The 17,380-nt window shown below is 37.7% G+C and overlaps 1 protein-coding gene across 1 annotated transcript; it reads left to right on the top strand.

The window, feature by feature from the left end:
- The first annotated feature begins 233 nt into the window (after nt 1–233).
- On the top strand, nt 234–17,090 carry meis3 (myeloid ecotropic viral integration site 3). Its single transcript, XM_028464605.1, has 13 exons — nt 234–574; nt 897–998; nt 6,317–6,456; nt 6,688–6,862; nt 6,957–7,007; nt 7,080–7,130; nt 10,271–10,420; nt 10,563–10,671; nt 12,032–12,177; nt 13,543–13,619; nt 14,150–14,208; nt 14,292–14,378; nt 16,680–17,090. The coding sequence occupies exons 2-13, from the start codon at nt 987–989 to the stop codon at nt 16,877–16,879; spliced, it is 1,257 nt and encodes a 418-aa protein (XP_028320406.1). The 5' UTR covers nt 234–574; nt 897–986; the 3' UTR covers nt 16,880–17,090.
- The last annotated feature ends 290 nt before the right edge of the window (nt 17,091–17,380 follow it).

The following is a 17,380-nucleotide window of genomic DNA, read 5'->3' as shown; positions in this document are numbered from 1 at the left end:
TTCAGTTATTGGTTGTCTTCATTTTTATGGATCAGTATGAGCTGGAGTGAGTTATCACGGCTCTGGTCCCCGGTTATCCCGGGATGGTGATGGAGCGCAGGGAGGATGGACGGATGGAGGACCAGAGGATGCTGTTGTGGTGTTGGAGTGTGTGATAAGAAGAAAAAGAAGAGGAAGAAGAAGAAGTAGGAGGAGTGACGGAGGAAGGGGAGGGATGGAGTGGAGGGTGGGGGCCGAAAGCCCCCGCCGCGTTTTGACCCTAGTCTGAAACCTCCACCATCACTCCTCCTCCTCCTCCTCCTCCTCTCAGGCTGAAAACAGCATCGCTCTCCCCCGGCCGTGACATTTCCCAGCCTGTCGCCGTATGCTGCGCGGACAGCGAGCGCAAGGATCCACAAAAACCGCGCAGAGATCGGACAGAGGCTGGTCTTCTTACCCGGTCCGAGCACCGAGCATCCACACGCTCCGTGATCCGGGGCCAGAGGCGCACCAGGCGGACGCGTTAACCCGGGGGAGGGGGCTCCTGCTCCTGCTGCTGCTGGACTAACGGCCCCTACGCGCTGTTCAACACTCGGTGGGACATTTTACAGCATTAACCGGAACCTCATTCTCCCTCTCTGTCACTCACTCACCAGCCAATAGCCTTTAATAGCCTGCTTGAAATGTTGTTGCGTTTAATAGCGCCCAGTGCATTGGAAACTATCAGTCACACATCATAATATTTTTTATAACGTCTAGTCCGTCATTATGTAGTAATAAAACCCGTAATGGAACCGGCGTAAACACAGCGAAGGATCTGGGTTCGATACCTTTCCGAGCGGTTCCTGTTTGTTCCATATGCGCTGCTTACATTAGAGATAAGTTGACATCTTATGATAAACAATCCTTCTTTCCAGGAGCCATAGAAGAAGAGGAGGGGAGCCAAGCTTACTGGGTTAGCCGGCAGAGCATCATCATCTCCGTGGGAGGACTGGCTGTCGAGGCGCATGGAGAAGAGGGTAAGGTTCCCTTCTTTTTTATTCATTTATTCACTTATTTATGTTTTTAATCAACAAAGTGTTTCAAAGCATGCAGGTTTAAAGGTGGGAAATAGTTACATTTAGAGCACGTGGTTGAATGGAATTCATTATAGTGTGAGGTTAGCTAAAACCCAGGGCCCCTTTTTTTAACTGTCAAAGGACATTAGATCATATGTTTTATTTATTTGTATGCTAAATATGCTTTACATGCATGCCAATTTGGCCTGACATTATTAAAGAGATTACTGTAAATACCAAATATTCCCATTCCACTTAACAAACCCTAAACTCTGATTAATAGTGTTTTACAGTGAAACCTGTAGTAAGTAACTTAGAAACAAACCTTGTTTTCCCAATAAAGCTTTCATTGTCGTGTAAAGGTTAGACAGTCATGTCACTTGGAGGCAGAGCAAAGGAAAGGGGCAGAGAGGAGAGGATATGCAGCTCTCCAACTCGGTAAGTAGGTCAGTTTATTTGCTACAGTGATTCAGAGGATGGTGGTGGAGGAGGAGAGGGAGGCCTGAGACCTCTGTGGAAGAGCCATTAGAAATATAGTGTGTGTGGACTGAGAAATCACAGCTGTGGGAAAGTGTGGAGAGGTTGAGAAACAAGGAAAAGATTAAATATGATCCATAGAAAGAATGAGATGGCTCATTGTACCTCTACAAAGGTTGATGGCCAGCAAAAAAACTATTACAAGAAATTGACTCACTTTAACTTTGTCACAATGGGAAGAAATAATGGAAGAAATCTTTGCAGAAATGGAAGAAATGGATAATCTATAAGACCCAAGGGAATTTTTGCAATAATAATAATACCCTGCTGTTTTGTTCTGTTTGGTTTGATATTATTTGTAAATGGCATAAATAAAGAGTTAAAAAAAAAAAAAAAGATGAAAGAATGAGATGGCAATCTTTGATTGGAAGACTATTTTGTATAAAAGGATGCAGTTGTCATTTTTGGAGCTACAATTAAACAGTTGAATACACGTAAATCAAACATATTTTATGCATGTGGTATGACCTATACTTAAATCAACAGGTCAATTTTTTTTATAAATAAGCTCCTTTGGTTTGACTAAAATGGTCTGTTACCCATGATGCATATTAGTTTCTTCTCTTAGTCCTGATGTTGCTTTATGGTATTGTTTTTAATTTTTTAAAATAAATTATGTAAAATTTTGGATTTAGTTCTATTATTTTAGTTCTAGTTCAATCATATTATTGTTTGACTATATGTAAATTATTAGAAGCCTACTTATTCAAGTTTTTCCACCACAAATCAGAAATAAAACCGCCTTTATCATTTTCTAGAAGCACATAGAGCTACACCTATACTTATCCATCTTCAATATCACAAACAAAATGGGAGAAACTGATTTAAAACTGATTATTCCAACTTTAGGAGTAACTGTGAAGCTATTTCATAGGATTTTGTGTTTTGTTATTATTAAAATTATTATTATATGTTTTTTTCCTCCTAAAATAAACATAGTTTGTCTTTTTCACTACATATGCAGAATGTTGTGTGAAACAGGTTCATGTTGTGCGTATGAAAAGTTGTTTTTATGTGTTTGTTTTTGGCTATGTTCACTGGGAAATGATTCATAATTACAAATATGGACTCCAATTCAATTGCGCCTATAGGACCTGTCATATTCCGGTGAAATAAATCAATCAAAACGTATTTAAAAAGTGAACTTTCCGCTGTAGTTTTGTTCACTAGCTCCGTGACTTTAAGAAGGCTAAAATTTGCGGAATTTGTCGTGTTAAGCAGTGCGCTTTGATCCGCGGGACGCACAGAAACTTGATCGGAGCCGTGCGTAAAGTGAGACGCGCAGCGGCGACTGTGTGGACGCTTTTCTAAAAATGAGAAGGTGTTCAGGGACAGGTGCTCCATAGACCTTTGACAATGTAGGACTCTGAAATACAACAATATCATCCATTTAAGTCAGTGGTTACCATCCCTGTATGCGTGGGTTTCCAGGAGGTCAGAGAAGGGAATTCAAGATATAAGAAATGTTGACAAACAGCGTTAGTTCAATTCTAATAAATAATCAAAGACGGAGCTCTAATATATAATATAATTATAGTTGCATTTTGTTAAGCCCTCAACAAAAAAAAAAACAAAAAGCACAACTGCATTCTAATATATCTAGTCCCAAATTGTATTTCAGGTATGTGAAATTAGTATAATGTATATGATTTAAAAATTAATAAAAAAATCATCGATTTTTTTCAGACATTCAGTACATTTCTAGAAGATTCAACATTTCCAACTCATTACAAGTTAGTGCTCATCTTTTGGAATATTTTTTTTAAATTTTTAAATAGGCACACATTTATTCAACATGTTTTTAAAGTAATGATACTGGCCGTGAATAGGAAACAATAGGCAACTGAGTTCATGTCAAGCAAAGATTGTGTCGAAGCTTTCTTGGTAACATATTTGTCTCAAGATTGTCTAAAGTTATTCTTTTTGCTTACTGATGAGATTATTATTATTATTATTATTATTATTATTATTATTATTATTATTATTATTATTATATTTTTTTTAAAAACAACAAACAATTCCCATGTCAATGGTCACTTGCAGAATAAATGAAAGCCAATTGAATGAATATGCAGGGGGAAAAAAATCTATACTTATCTTTTGCTAAGTGTAGCTGCAAACTATAATCAACGTTTTCAAAACAAAGTTTGCTCAGTACCTCATGATTATTATAGCTCAAGTAGAAAGAAAGAGCGTTGGTGTGAAAGGTGTCCATGCTAAGGCAGCAGGTGCTGTGTGTCCTGTGTGATCTCAGTGACCCAGCAGGAGTCTGTGATGGGAGTGAGATCATTATAACAGAGCAGGAATAAAAACAGAAGCAGCTCTGATGACCAGAGCCACACATGCAGGAGCAGCAGTGGTGCATAAATGACCATTGGGTCAGTCAGTGTGACGTGTGTGTGTGAGGCTGTGAGGGATATCAGCTTCTGTCTGCATGGTATACAGGCAAATCAGCCTGAAGAAGGAATATCATTGGGTTTTTGTAAGTGTGGATAATGCAGATGGTTCACAGTGTGACCTTTTTCTGCTTTGATTTCATTTGGTTTTAGTGTTCAGAATGAACAATGAGGAGAAATTCATCCATCTATCGGCTCCGTGAGCTCATTCTCATCAGGGGCGTATCCCTGCTACAAAGACACACACACACACACACACACACACACACACACACACACACACACACACACACACACACACACACACACACACACACACACACACACACACACACACACACACACAATTCTTAAGGTAAAAGGAAAGTTTATTTTTTGTTGGAAAAGCACTTTCTTTATTAGCATTTGGAATTTTGAGTGAAAGAAAAATGTGAGTGTATTACCACACACACACACACACACACGCACACACACACACACACACACACACCAGCATGTTCACTCTTCTCAAATATATCTGGATAGGCTTGCTTTACTGTCTATAGTGATACAGAAAATATACTGTATGTTACTTTCAAAATAGCAAAATACGGAAAACCCCCAATATGCATTAAATAGATACAAGTGTATAAAAAAAATACTTAGGTCACTTTAGTGTATAGAAATACATTAAAGTTTAACATATTGTAATTGCATTTTTTCAAAATGTCATGCATTATGATTTTTACTGTTTAAGACTCAAAAACAAACCTTCAAACAACATATAAAGCAGATATTAATTAATCTCAAAATGTCGTACCAAAGTTCCCTTCAAGAAGAAAACGTTAGTAATAAGTTTTAAAGAACATTAACAAATGAAACCCAAGTGTCAAGAATTATGCCAGGGTACGTTAGAAAGAGATTGTACTAGTGCTGGGCGATATGCCCAAAATATGTATCACGATATAAGTGTTAAATATCAGTCGATATCGATAATAATTGTTTTTTAACCTATTTAGAATAAGGACCAGAAGAAAAAAGGCCAAATTTAAATATTTTATTTAAAATGTATTTTTTTACATTTAAAGAGGTCAACAAAACTATGTAAATAAACAAAAAAACCTCAATTAAAAAAAGAAACTGTTCAATGTACAAATATAGACATTAAATAAATGCCAAATCAAGCAAAAATGTGCAACACATTTTATAAATAATCAGTGCACACCTGAGGTAGAACTAACATCTCTGACAAGAAACAAACAGCAGGGTATGTATTAATAAAATATTATGGGGGCAATTTTGGCATTTGTTTCCTCATTTATAATGAAATTACTAAAAAAAAAAAAAGCAAAAAAAAAAAAAAAAAAGCACATGAAAAGGAAAAATAACTCCAATAGTGTTTTTTTCTGTTTAATATAAACCAGTGCGGCTGAATCTTGTTTGTTTTATATCTAATAATGAGTTACATAAAGTTATGGTTGATAAATATCTCACTGATTTCTGATAATTAAACCAGATCAGACTTGAGGATTTAATCATTATTTACTAAGAGCATTAGTAACAGGATATTCTGGTGTAATTATCACAATAGTTATATTACTGTGACACGTGAAATATAATAAAATAAAATTATTTCACACGACGTGTGACATGTTACCTTTTATCTAAAGCTAACATGTCATTTGTATGGAACACTTGTTAAATCTGACCATAAGTAAATCAGTGGCCATTTGTGGTTTGATGACGTGTTTGCGTGAACTTTGGGTGGGTCTAGCGGAGGATCTTTGACAGGTTGACTTTGTTGGATGTCTGGTTTTTAACCAAGCACCGGTACATCCATGGTGAAACATGAAACTGCTAATGTACACAGCTACTCTGGAGCGGTTCAAGCCATTCATCTGCCGGCATCTCCCAGAAAGCATTGCGGTTCTGGGTCGCGGGTTGTTTCCGTTTTTTTTCTAACTGAGTTCAGTGAAATTATCGAACATTCTATCGCACATATGTTCTATTGATGTCGATTACATCTCTATCACAATATCTATCGTTATCGTTTTATCGCCCAGGCTTAAATTGTACTATGGTTTACCTGCATAGACAAGTTATTAAAGCTTCTCCAAGAGAAAAAAAATAGGTATTAGAACTAGTAATAATTCAATTACTAGTAAATGTACAATTTTATTCAAACTAAATGGAAGCTGATATTTTTAGACATTTTTGTACAAACAAATGTTACTAAAGAAGTCCCCAATGGACGTTTATCATGTCCCAATATCTGCTGCTGAAGACCTTTGAGTCATTGCAACTAAACAATAGCCATGTTTTGTTCCACATGCTCATGTTCTTGTGTTGTTCCCACTTGTGTTTCAGTATGAAGAGCTGGTGCACTATTCGGGTTCAGAGGGTATGTCCGTGGGGGGGTACGGAGACAACATCAGGGGGCTTCCTCCGTCACAGTATGGAGCCACCGTCCCGGATTCCCTCAAACACCACAAAGACCAGATCTATGGGTAAGCACGGGTCAGAATCAGTCATTTATTAGCCTGTCAGGGGCTAAAAATGGATTTCCCAGATTAGTGTGTCTGTGTTTTGAGGTACTAATAAGAATACACGGCAGGTGTTTACAGCTGGCTGCCTCATGGCTGCTGCCGTATAAAGTTTCTCGTAACAAATATTGTATCTGTGTCAACTGTGACTGTGTTTATGTAAAGTATGTTAACAGTGTGTACGTGTGTGTTTAGCCATCCACTGTTTCCACTACTGGCATTAGTGTTTGAGAAGTGTGAGCTGGCAACCTGCTCACCCAGAGACTCGTCCACTCTTACCGCTACCTCTCACCTCTCTGCCATGACCAACCACAGTGACGTCTGCTCATCTGAATCCTTCAACGATGACATTGCTGCCTTTGCCAAGCAGGTGAGTAACAGTTATGACAGCAGTTTGAAGTATAAAATCCAAGTCAAAATGTCTTTTAAATAATTGGTCATAAATCAGTGAACGTGTTTTGCAGATTCGATCAGAGAAACCCATATTTTCCTCAAACCCTGAGCTGGACAACTTGGTACGACTAAACACAGCATCACATTCTTACATTGAGTGAAGATTTCTCCATAATTCATCTGTCTTCTTACAGATGATCCAGGCCATACAGGTTCTTCGCTTTCATTTACTGGAGTTAGAAAAGGTTGGTAGGACTGCTACACGTTTTTGTGGTTAATTTCCTCTTCATTCAGTTTTTGACTTTAAAATATTTTCTCGTCATTAAGTTTGCTAGTACAGTGCTTGTCAGAAGTATGTATTCATATAGTGGGAGCTTCAGTAGAGTGGTCAATTATGGCCAAATGAGTATGTGTTTGAAGGTTGGATGCACAAAGAGGTGTACATACTCTGTAACGTTAAAGGAGTATATTTGCTTCACGTTTCTGCTCTTTCTCTGCACGTCAATTTTTTGGCATGATACAACCAAAAGTGATTTTTAGAATAGTAGTTATAGTATTAATAGTAGTAGTAATAGTAGTGCGTGCGGCTCAGGCGCTCCTCTCATGTCCCGTTCGGTTTAACCCGCATTTATCATGACGTCATCAGTTGGAACATTTTAATTTGAAGTCTGATGACATCACTGTTGCTGTTGAAGTTTGGCCATTTTAAAACCAATTTGAAATGACCAGTCCACTCCAAAATAACAGATGCACACACTCAGGATATTTGGAAGCTGTTGACAAAGTTTCAGGTGTAACAGATACCGCGTCAAGGAGCTATTCACGCCACAAACACACGCACGCACGCACGCGCACACACACACACACACACACACACACACACACACACACACACACACACACACACACACACACACACACACCTTTCTTGCTTTTATAGATAGATGTAACTTGGTAGTAATGAAGGACAGTTCATCCGTATGGATATTAAAGATGTGGTTTGATGATAATTAAACATCTCCAGGTGTAATTTAAATTTGATTTGAAAGTACACAGCCAAGTTGTCCCACCAAACTCACTCCAGCCTCGCTCTAAAAATCTGACTACCTCTTCATTCAGTCGTAGACTGACAGACAAATAACTCACACCTTCTTATCTTTGCGCCTGAATTAAAGATCTTCGGCTGCAGGATTTCTGCTGTAATAGAAAGTTAACCTTTTTAATGATGTCATGCTAAAGTAGTTTATTCAGAAAAGCAACAACAACAATAATGGTTGCCATTATGTAAATACAAAATCAGATCATTTTAACATACTGACTCAAATATTATGGAAACATTATAGAATCTTTCTTCACTGACTAAGAAAAAAACATAACAAAAAGGGATTCTATTCATTAGCATTAGCTAAGTAATTAAAACATTATATTATCTTTTAATAATCACTTAATGGTGGAATTAGTCACTGCATTTTCCCTGAGGAAAATGGATGAAAATGCCGTGACATCCCCTGAACTCACCCTGTATAACCTGCTTGGTATTGTGGGTGACCTGATACTGTTTTGGTATTTAGGCGATTTCAAATACTATAATCCTCCTGACTAATGCCGACACTTTGGGTAATTACTGGGTCAGAAATGAGGACTAAGCCTACCTTCAAATTTGTCTTAAAAAACCCCAAAACATAATCAAGTAATCTGGGTTTGCACCTATAGCTCACTGAGTAAGAGCCAGTATACGATATCAGAGAAGTGACAAACCAAGTCTTTAAACTATGTGTTCGCTCAATTAGTATAAAATGGTTACTTTGAATCTTCAAACAGTTTGCAGCAATGCTTAAACTTTGCTGTTTGAAATTCAGCTAGCTGGTTTCTACATGGATGAATAGTCAATTAATGACATCATGTGTTTTAATAGGATACATATCTGAACTGAAATATTGGACATTAAATGTGATTGGAGTCTTGGTTTCTGGTCATATTTCATAGTCTTAGATTGACCCATGGTGTGCAAAATGAACATGTTGCCTAGCAATTGCTAACGATTTGGCTAAAGGGCCACATTTGGCTTCTTAGACATACTGGGGGTCAGACTTTCTGAAGTCAAGTATAAAGTAGGTAAAAGTTAACATTAGTAGCCTAATATAACTCTTAAAATAGGCATTTAACAAATTGTTGTCTCCCTTTCAATAATGATAATTTATTAAAACAGTCTAACTATTTTAAACTTTTACATTTTTTGAAAATAAGGTCTGAGTCAAAACAGTTTTCTTCGAGTAGATTTACTTTGTTTGAGCAAAACAATGGAGAGCAGCATTATAGGATGTAGATTCTGTAGGAGTGTTTTAATTTATACTTAGGATTACACTGAAGCATTACATGATGAAAAATACAGAATCTAATTGGCGTACACCAACACGATTTACGTTAATTAGATATTACTTTATTAAAATACTGATTTGTAAAATCACTCACTGGCGTTACTGATTTTGATAACATGCAAGAATCATGTTGATCGAAAATTACCTGTAGGAATAGAAATAATACTGATTAACCTCACAGCCCATTATACCAACCAGAACTAACTAAGTTATAGCATCGAGGTCAGGGTTCTCATCATTGTCTGTGTCCATGGGGCCCAGAGAATGCAGACTTTACGCTGGATCTAAAAATGTCAATGTCCAAGCAATCTTTACATTTTCTTTAGTTTGTTATATTATACATCGCCAACAACTTGGTGTTTCCTCATGTCATTCAAGGTTCCAGGTAAAAAAAAACATTTACCTTTCCCGATGCTCGCCCAATACAGTACGTACCCTCCTCATTAATGAAGGATCACCTGGTACCATACACATACACTAAACATGCAGAATTTACACAGCAAACTACCTAATTAATAAATCCCACAAAAAGAAACAAGTTTATTTTTTAAATAAACAGTAACTTATTTAACCACTTTAAGGTAAAACATAACATTATTTAAACATAGAAAATTGCTCCAACAGTCAGTATCAAAATAAGGTCTGATGGAAGGTAAAAATCGAAATGTGATTACAGGAAAACATTTTCAATTGTGGAAACTCTGACACCCAGTAAGAGATACACTTGTGCAGAATGCACCAGAGAAACACAAACAATGGCAGACAAATTGTCAAAGCTAATGACAAAAGTAATTGTCCTCAGGAAACCCCCAAAGACCACAGCCAGGTGGAGAGGTTCTCTCCGGAACAGGCAGCAGTGTCTGGAAAAACCTTCATTTAGAGATTCTGTATGTTATGGAATTTAGCCGTACATTATTAAAAGTTTTGGACTGATTCACAAATTATTTAAGGAGTGCAAGGCAGTGGAATTTGAAGGCAATCCCAGATTGATTTTTTTGTTTCTAAAGGTTCATGACCTGTGTGACAACTTCTGCCATCGCTACATCACCTGCCTGAAAGGAAAAATGCCCACAGACCTCATCCTGGATGAGAGGGATGGAGGCTCTAAGTCAGACATGGAAGACTTCACTGGATCCTGCAATAGTTTATCAGACCAGGTGAAGTGGTGACTGTTCAACAGAAAACAGTAGCAAACAAAGTTTTAATGTCTGTGGAATGGAAGTCCTGACAGTCAGAATCCATGTCTACTTTGAGGGAATAGTTCCTGTTCTTACCTTTCTTTGCGTTCCCTCCTCACAGAACCCATCATGGTTGAGAGAACCAGATGAATGTGCAACTACTCCTTTGGGAACACCTGGCACTTGTGGACTGCCTTCACACAGTACATTAGACAACTGCAGCGATGCAGGTACGTCTCACGCTTATACACAATGTTTTAAACAGTCACTGGCCATGGTTACAAGATGTTTTTTCATTTGGAATTAGTTATACTGAATTAAATCATTCGGTATTGAAGTGTTCTGCTACATGCTTACATGGAGTTTTGTAGTTTTGAAGCAACAGCTGGACAATAACTTTAAGTTTAACTTTGGACCGTGGAACATAAGGGAGATAGGAACTAATCACCGGTAAATAAAGCCCAGTAAACCAATCATCAGGAATAAATAGTTGTTCCCTGGTAAAGATAGTAGCTCTAACAACAGGTAAGATGATAAACTTAGTGATATTACAGCCTGTGAATGCAGTACTGGGGCCCTAGTGCCAGCGTCCGGTGAAGCCTGTTCCGTTTACTGAGGTCCGTGTCTGTCCGTGTGAAAGTCTGCATGTTTAAGCTTCCACCCATCCACTCTTTTCATTATATCCATGTATTCTAAGACTCTTAAAAATATATAGCTTCGGCTATAGTCCGGACGGCCATCTTGGATTATGTCATCATCGCGGGAAATCGCGCTAAATTGCGCATGCGCAGAACGACCCAAATTAACTTAAAGCAAAATTAAGCAAGTTAAGAGTTTACAAGAAAGAGGAATTATCTAATTCAGAATTAAAATTGAAATAAACCAGCCACTTAATTCGGATTTAAGTTTAATTCGGAATTAAATATAATGTAGTTGGAGGCAAAATGTTTTTGCAACATGTTTTTGCAACATCTCGGTGTTTTAGAGGTTAGCATTTCTGCCCCACAGCCTCAAAAGAGTCTGGGTACTCCAGTTTACTTCCACAGTCTAAAAAATATAAATGTGCTAGAGTTACGCTAAACATTTGGTAATGTGGGTGATCTCAAAATGGGGTGCTATCATATAAGATAGTTATTTGATTTTTTTTTTTTAACTAATTACTAAACATTTCAGGTGACCCCAGTTTATTTGAAGGTGACCCCACTTGGGGTCCCGACCCCATGGTTGAATAACTCTGCATTACACCATCATAATCCTTGCATATAATATTTCCATAAATTGTTAACTCTTTTGAAGCCTTTTGTGACATTTGTAAGAGGCTTGCTCCCTAATGTACATTTTATATGGCATAATATTTTCATTTAGAGCTCTTTAAACACATATATTCATTTAAATTATATATTATTATGATTCTCTACATTTGTATTTAATAATAGTCTGTGGAACTCTACATGCAGGTGAAACATACAGTGATCAATCATGTTTGACTGCCACTGAAAACAATGAATAAATGTGTATTTTTAGGAAAGCAGTGAGGCTTTAAAAAAGGTTTCTTCATGTTTTTTCTTGTTTTTTTCCATCTTCCTGCAGGTGATGGTCTTGATGGAGGATTGGCCTCTCCAAGCACAGGAGAGGAGGATGAGTGCGACAGAGACAGGAGGAACAACAAGAAGAGAGGGATTTTCCCCAAAGTGGCCACAAACATCATGAGAGCGTGGCTTTTCCAACACCTGACGGTGAGTGGAAGCTTTTAAAGTCATTCTCTACACTTGGAAATAACTAAATACACTTTATGTTTAAAGTGGAGCTGAGTGAGAAGATTTAGTCTGAGATAAAACGTCACTGACGAGAATATAGAGGGGAAGCTAGCGTGTAATACAGGTCAATTAGATTCAATTAAAATCAGGGGGGATTAAGTGATTATGTGAATGTGCTCACTATTGAACTTGTGTAAAAAAAGTAACTGTTGGTGAGGTGGTTCGGTTATTAATTAGCTATTTAATAAAGCAGGTCAAATGTTGCCTTACTCTGATTACGACTGTGAGCACCTGTATATGTGTGCGTGCGTGTGCGTGTGCGTGTGCGTGTGTGTGTGCGTGTGAGTGTGAGTGTGAGTGTGTGCTGGTGTGGAAGGTCATCATCATTCACACTGACGTTCATAAAGCTTTTTTGCTGATCCTCTTGTTAAACTGTACACTTTTAATTCGTTAAAGAAAATATGAAATTAAATATTAGGGGGTAAAATGTCAGAATTTACAGTTTTTTAAATTTGAGTGTTAATGTTGTGATTGAATGAAGTTACATGATGTTAAATAAATGTAAAACAACAAAGCAACAACTCAATCAGTGTGTGATATAAAGCAGTGTTTTTTAAATGGGGGTCCATAATGCCACTAACAGGGGCTACTTGAGAGAGAGCGAGTGGAAAATTAACAAATGAAAACATTAAAATGTGAGGCTTTACAATGTTTATTTTCAGTTATAAATGATATTCATAACAATGATGATGTACATGATCTTGATTAGAACAAAAACAGTCTTGGTCCCACACCAGGCAGGAGATGACTGGAAATGATAAAAACTATAGAAATAAATCTACTCAGGAGGCAGTAAATACTTTCATTCCACTTATTCACAAAATTAGATTCTTTAAAACGTGTGTCATCACTCATTCATTCCATCATTAAACTCTATAGACATTTTTTCATTGTATTCTGAGCAAAATGTAGTCCGACAAAGGGGGTACTTGGATTCAGAAATAAGAGAACGGGGGTACTTAAGCCAAAAAAGCTTGAGAACCACTGATATAAAGTATAGTACATGTAAAATTCAAATCTAATATTGTAACTTTGCTATAAATGGATTTTTTTAAGGAACCGTTTGGGTAATAAAACTAACTGCTACTCTGTTAAAAAACTAAGTATGTCACATTTAGCCACTGTTACAACAAAGCTTCATAGAATTTAGACACAAAAAGGAATGAAAATATGTGCATTGAAAAGTTTTTTCAATTTTAATGTAGAAAATAAAACCTCAACAATAAAAACCAATGGCTCTAATTGTTTATATTTTCCTCTGTCTCGTACCTGTGCCCCGTGTAGCACCCGTATCCTTCTGAGGAGCAGAAGAAGCAGCTGTCTCAGGACACAGGTCTGACCATCCTACAGGTCAACAACTGGTCAGTACTCTCCTGATCAATACACACACTGAAGTCCTTCTACTTATCAATACTCACTTAAACTGTCCTGTGTAAATGTGGAGCGTCAACATTCAAATCGACATGCCTGCTGCGCGTGTCAATAATGTTCCCGTGTTAGCAGATGTGTGGAGTATTTGTGATTAGTTCAGAGTTGGAACATGTGTTTTTTGGTAGAAACCAATGCTATCATCTGCTTTATTATGCCATAGAAGAAGAAATATGCTGTTGTTTGTTTTTCATCAGAACCATTAAATCCCTTCACACCAATTCAACGAAACAGAACTGAAAATCAATATTCAATAATCACATTATTTACTGCTACGCACACCCACTGAAACACAATCCATTCAGATGAATCAATTATCCTTAGATTGATTGATACGTGTAAAGTTCCACCATTGATTTATGCTGCCCCCTGAAAGGGTTAAGTGGTTGTAAAAGGGAAAAGGTTAATAGTCTTCCAGTCGGCCTATTTCTCCATTAATATACAGATACTTCCCTTCATTTAGGTTCATAAATGCCAGAAGAAGAATAGTCCAGCCAATGATCGACCAGTCCAATCGCTCAGGTTGGTCTTCCATACTTCCATACGGTGGCTCTCTGCAGATGTGTGTTGTGTTCTTGGGTCTGAAGGTATGCATGTTCTCACAGGTCAGGGTGGTCCTTACAGCCCAGAGGGAGCAGCTCTTGGAGGCTACGGGCTGGATGGGCAGGCCCACCTTGGGCTCCGAACAGCAGGTCTGTTGGTTAGCACGACTCATTAGCTTTGTATTGAGTGGTCTGGTTAGTTCTATTAGGGTGGAATAAACCCGAAAGGAACATTAATCTACTACATTAAAAAATATATAATTGTTTTCTCATCTTTATTTTTTTAATAATAAATTCTGTTACTATATACATACTAAATACATTTAGTGTATTTAAAGCTGGGGTACTGAAATTATTTTCTTTTTTTTAAAAAAAGATTCTTATAAGCATTATATAGTATATCGTAAAAGTAATCATTTCTGAAAAAATCGTACGACTGCGTGCGGTCTGTGCCTTATAATGAAGTATTTTAGTTAATAAAACCGCGGAAGACAAAATTTTGGTGGTCACCCCCTCCAGCTCCAATCACAGGAAAGGAGGGGTGCGCAGAGCCCACAAAGGAGCCTTCTCATTGGCTGCTGCAATATATAGTGAAGCGCGTGCACGATGCAAACTTGTTTTCAGTAAAGCATGGCTGCCAAACACCCACCAGGAAAGATCGCTATACCTGCACTTGCTGTTACTGCATATACTGCTAAATAACCCAAAAAGAGAAAATCAGAGGAAGAAAAGAAATAGATGCTTGGATGCAACTTCAGATTGTCAACCTATGCGTGTGCACACGCATAGGTTGAGACTGAGAGGGATTATCGGAGTGGGGGGCGGGATTTACAGTTCAAATCCAGCCATGCCCCTCTGTCATGGTTCAAGATTCAGGTAGTGCATCTTTAAATAATGTAAAAATGAAAGAACTAGATAAAGTTAAAAATGCTTTGTTAAACTATACTTTAGCAGCAAAAGCTGCCAAAAATATATTAACTGTGAAAACCATCTATCTGCATTTAATTGTTCGAGGTTTGATTTTTTTCCAACATTTTTTAAGTAATTTCCCCCTGGAATCACTAAAGTATATCTGATGGTGATCTGATGTTAATCTCTGCTTATAAGCTTTTGTTTTTTCCACTGACAATCGATATTGATGATTAATGCAAATCGTTTTTATCTGTTTAGTTTTACGCACATTGTGAGCAGTTAGAGAGATAGGAGGGATGTTTGATATTCACTTTTGTTGCAGTTATCTTTATGCCAATACTGTCTCACACTTAATTTCCATTCTAATAGCAGCTAATACTGATATGTGCAGTTTTATACCACTCACACTAATATCCAATCAAAGTATTACTTTATCGAATTTTCATTATCGAAGGAGAACCCAATATTGATAGCCAATTTACTAATATTACATAATTATGCCAATATCGGTGGGCGATATATGGATAACTGGTGGCCCTTGGTCTAATTTTGTTGAGCCCCCCCAAGCATAAAAATACTTCAAAACACACAATATTACGGAAAAACAGAACAAATGATACTGAAATTACACAGATGTACTTTAAAAACAAAACAAAAAATACAAAAATTCCGCCAAAAACCTGAAAAAAACCTTTAAAATGACAACAAAAATACAAAGGATCACTGATATCACACAAAACAGCAACAAAAATACACACAAATGACAACACGATCACACAAACCCTTTGTTTCTAATTCTCAGATTTATCATTATTGTAAATGCTGACATAAAATCTGATAATATGGCCCTTTGATCAGAGAGTCACATTTTCATGCTCCTATAGTTGCCCGTCTATCATTTAATGTATCGCGTCAGCTTTATCAGAAACACAATATGTACCAACGTTAACATATCAATGAATTAATGATGATTGTTCTCATTTGATGTGGACTAAGGGTGTAAAAAAAATTGATTTGGCGATATATCGCAATATTTCACTGTGCGATCATCGTATCGATCCAAAAAAATGTCCAAATCGATTTTTTTAGTCAAGTTTTTAACGAAAAACCATGTAATTGCGCTAACGTATACATAGCACGTAAACGCCTGAGGGGTATTCCATAATGCGGGTTATGTTGTGAAAAAATAACACTTATTTTTTTATATTGGTACTTTAATTACAGTTAGTTACCATTTACTTGTTCTTGCAAGTAAAAAAAAAAAAATGTATTTCATATCATTTTGTACTTGTAAACTTGAAATTTGTAATTATTGACATTGCGATATATCGCAGTGTATATCATATTGTTTAGTATTGGGAATTATTGGGATTCATCGTATCGTGAAATGCAAATTGTTAATCGTATTGTCAGATTTATGGCAATGCACACCCCTAATGTGGACGAGTGTAAAGGATCCCAGACGCTGTAAAACATGTGAAGCTGTGCTGATTATATGACGTCAGATCTAAATATAATCCAACATCCTTCTTCCCTTAGGTCTACAGGGAATGTCGTCACTGCAGGGCGACTACCCCAGTGCTCTGCTGTCCCAGCCAGGCTACCCTCCACACCCGGGGCCGTCCCTCCACTCATACCCAGGACCACACCCCCATCCTGCTATGTTGCTCCACCCACCCCCACATGCTCATCCCGCAGAGCCGCTCCTCGCCCAAGGACTGGACATCCATGCACACTAGCTGTAGAGAGAGAGAGTAGGCCTATGTGCTTTAATGCATTATGTACATTATTTAAAGACAAAAAAGACACATTGGTCGAAAGTTTACGTTCCCTACTACACACACACACACGCGCACACACAAACATGCACACGCAGACACACACACACACACATACACACGCACACACACACGCACACACAAACATGCACACACGCACACACAAACATGCACACACACACACACATGCACACACACACACACATGCACACTCACTCACACACACACACACACACACACACACACACACACACACACACACACACACACACACACACACACACACACACACACACACACACACACACGCAGACACACACACACACACACACACACAGGTTAAAGCCATACCTGTTTTCAGAGTAGAAGTGCTTCCTCCTTTCCAAACGTCTCCACTGTGTCCTGCGGTTCAGTAACATGCTTACATGCTTTAAAACCACATTTCCCATCATGCCTGCTGAA

Source organism: Gouania willdenowi, chromosome 13 (genome assembly GCF_900634775.1).
Source record: "Gouania willdenowi chromosome 13, fGouWil2.1, whole genome shotgun sequence".
Taxonomy (NCBI): Eukaryota; Metazoa; Chordata; class Actinopteri; order Blenniiformes; family Gobiesocidae; genus Gouania; species Gouania willdenowi.
This window is presented reverse-complemented; position numbering and strand designations above follow the sequence as displayed.

Coding starts and splice junctions, on each gene's coding strand:
- meis3 (XM_028464605.1), top strand. Junction 6,863..6,956: donor TTGCTGCCTTTGCCAAGCAG/GTGAGTAACAGT, acceptor CGTGTTTTGCAG/ATTCGATCAGAGAAACCCAT. Junction 10,672..12,031: donor AGACAACTGCAGCGATGCAG/GTACGTCTCACG, acceptor ATCTTCCTGCAG/GTGATGGTCTTGATGGAGGA.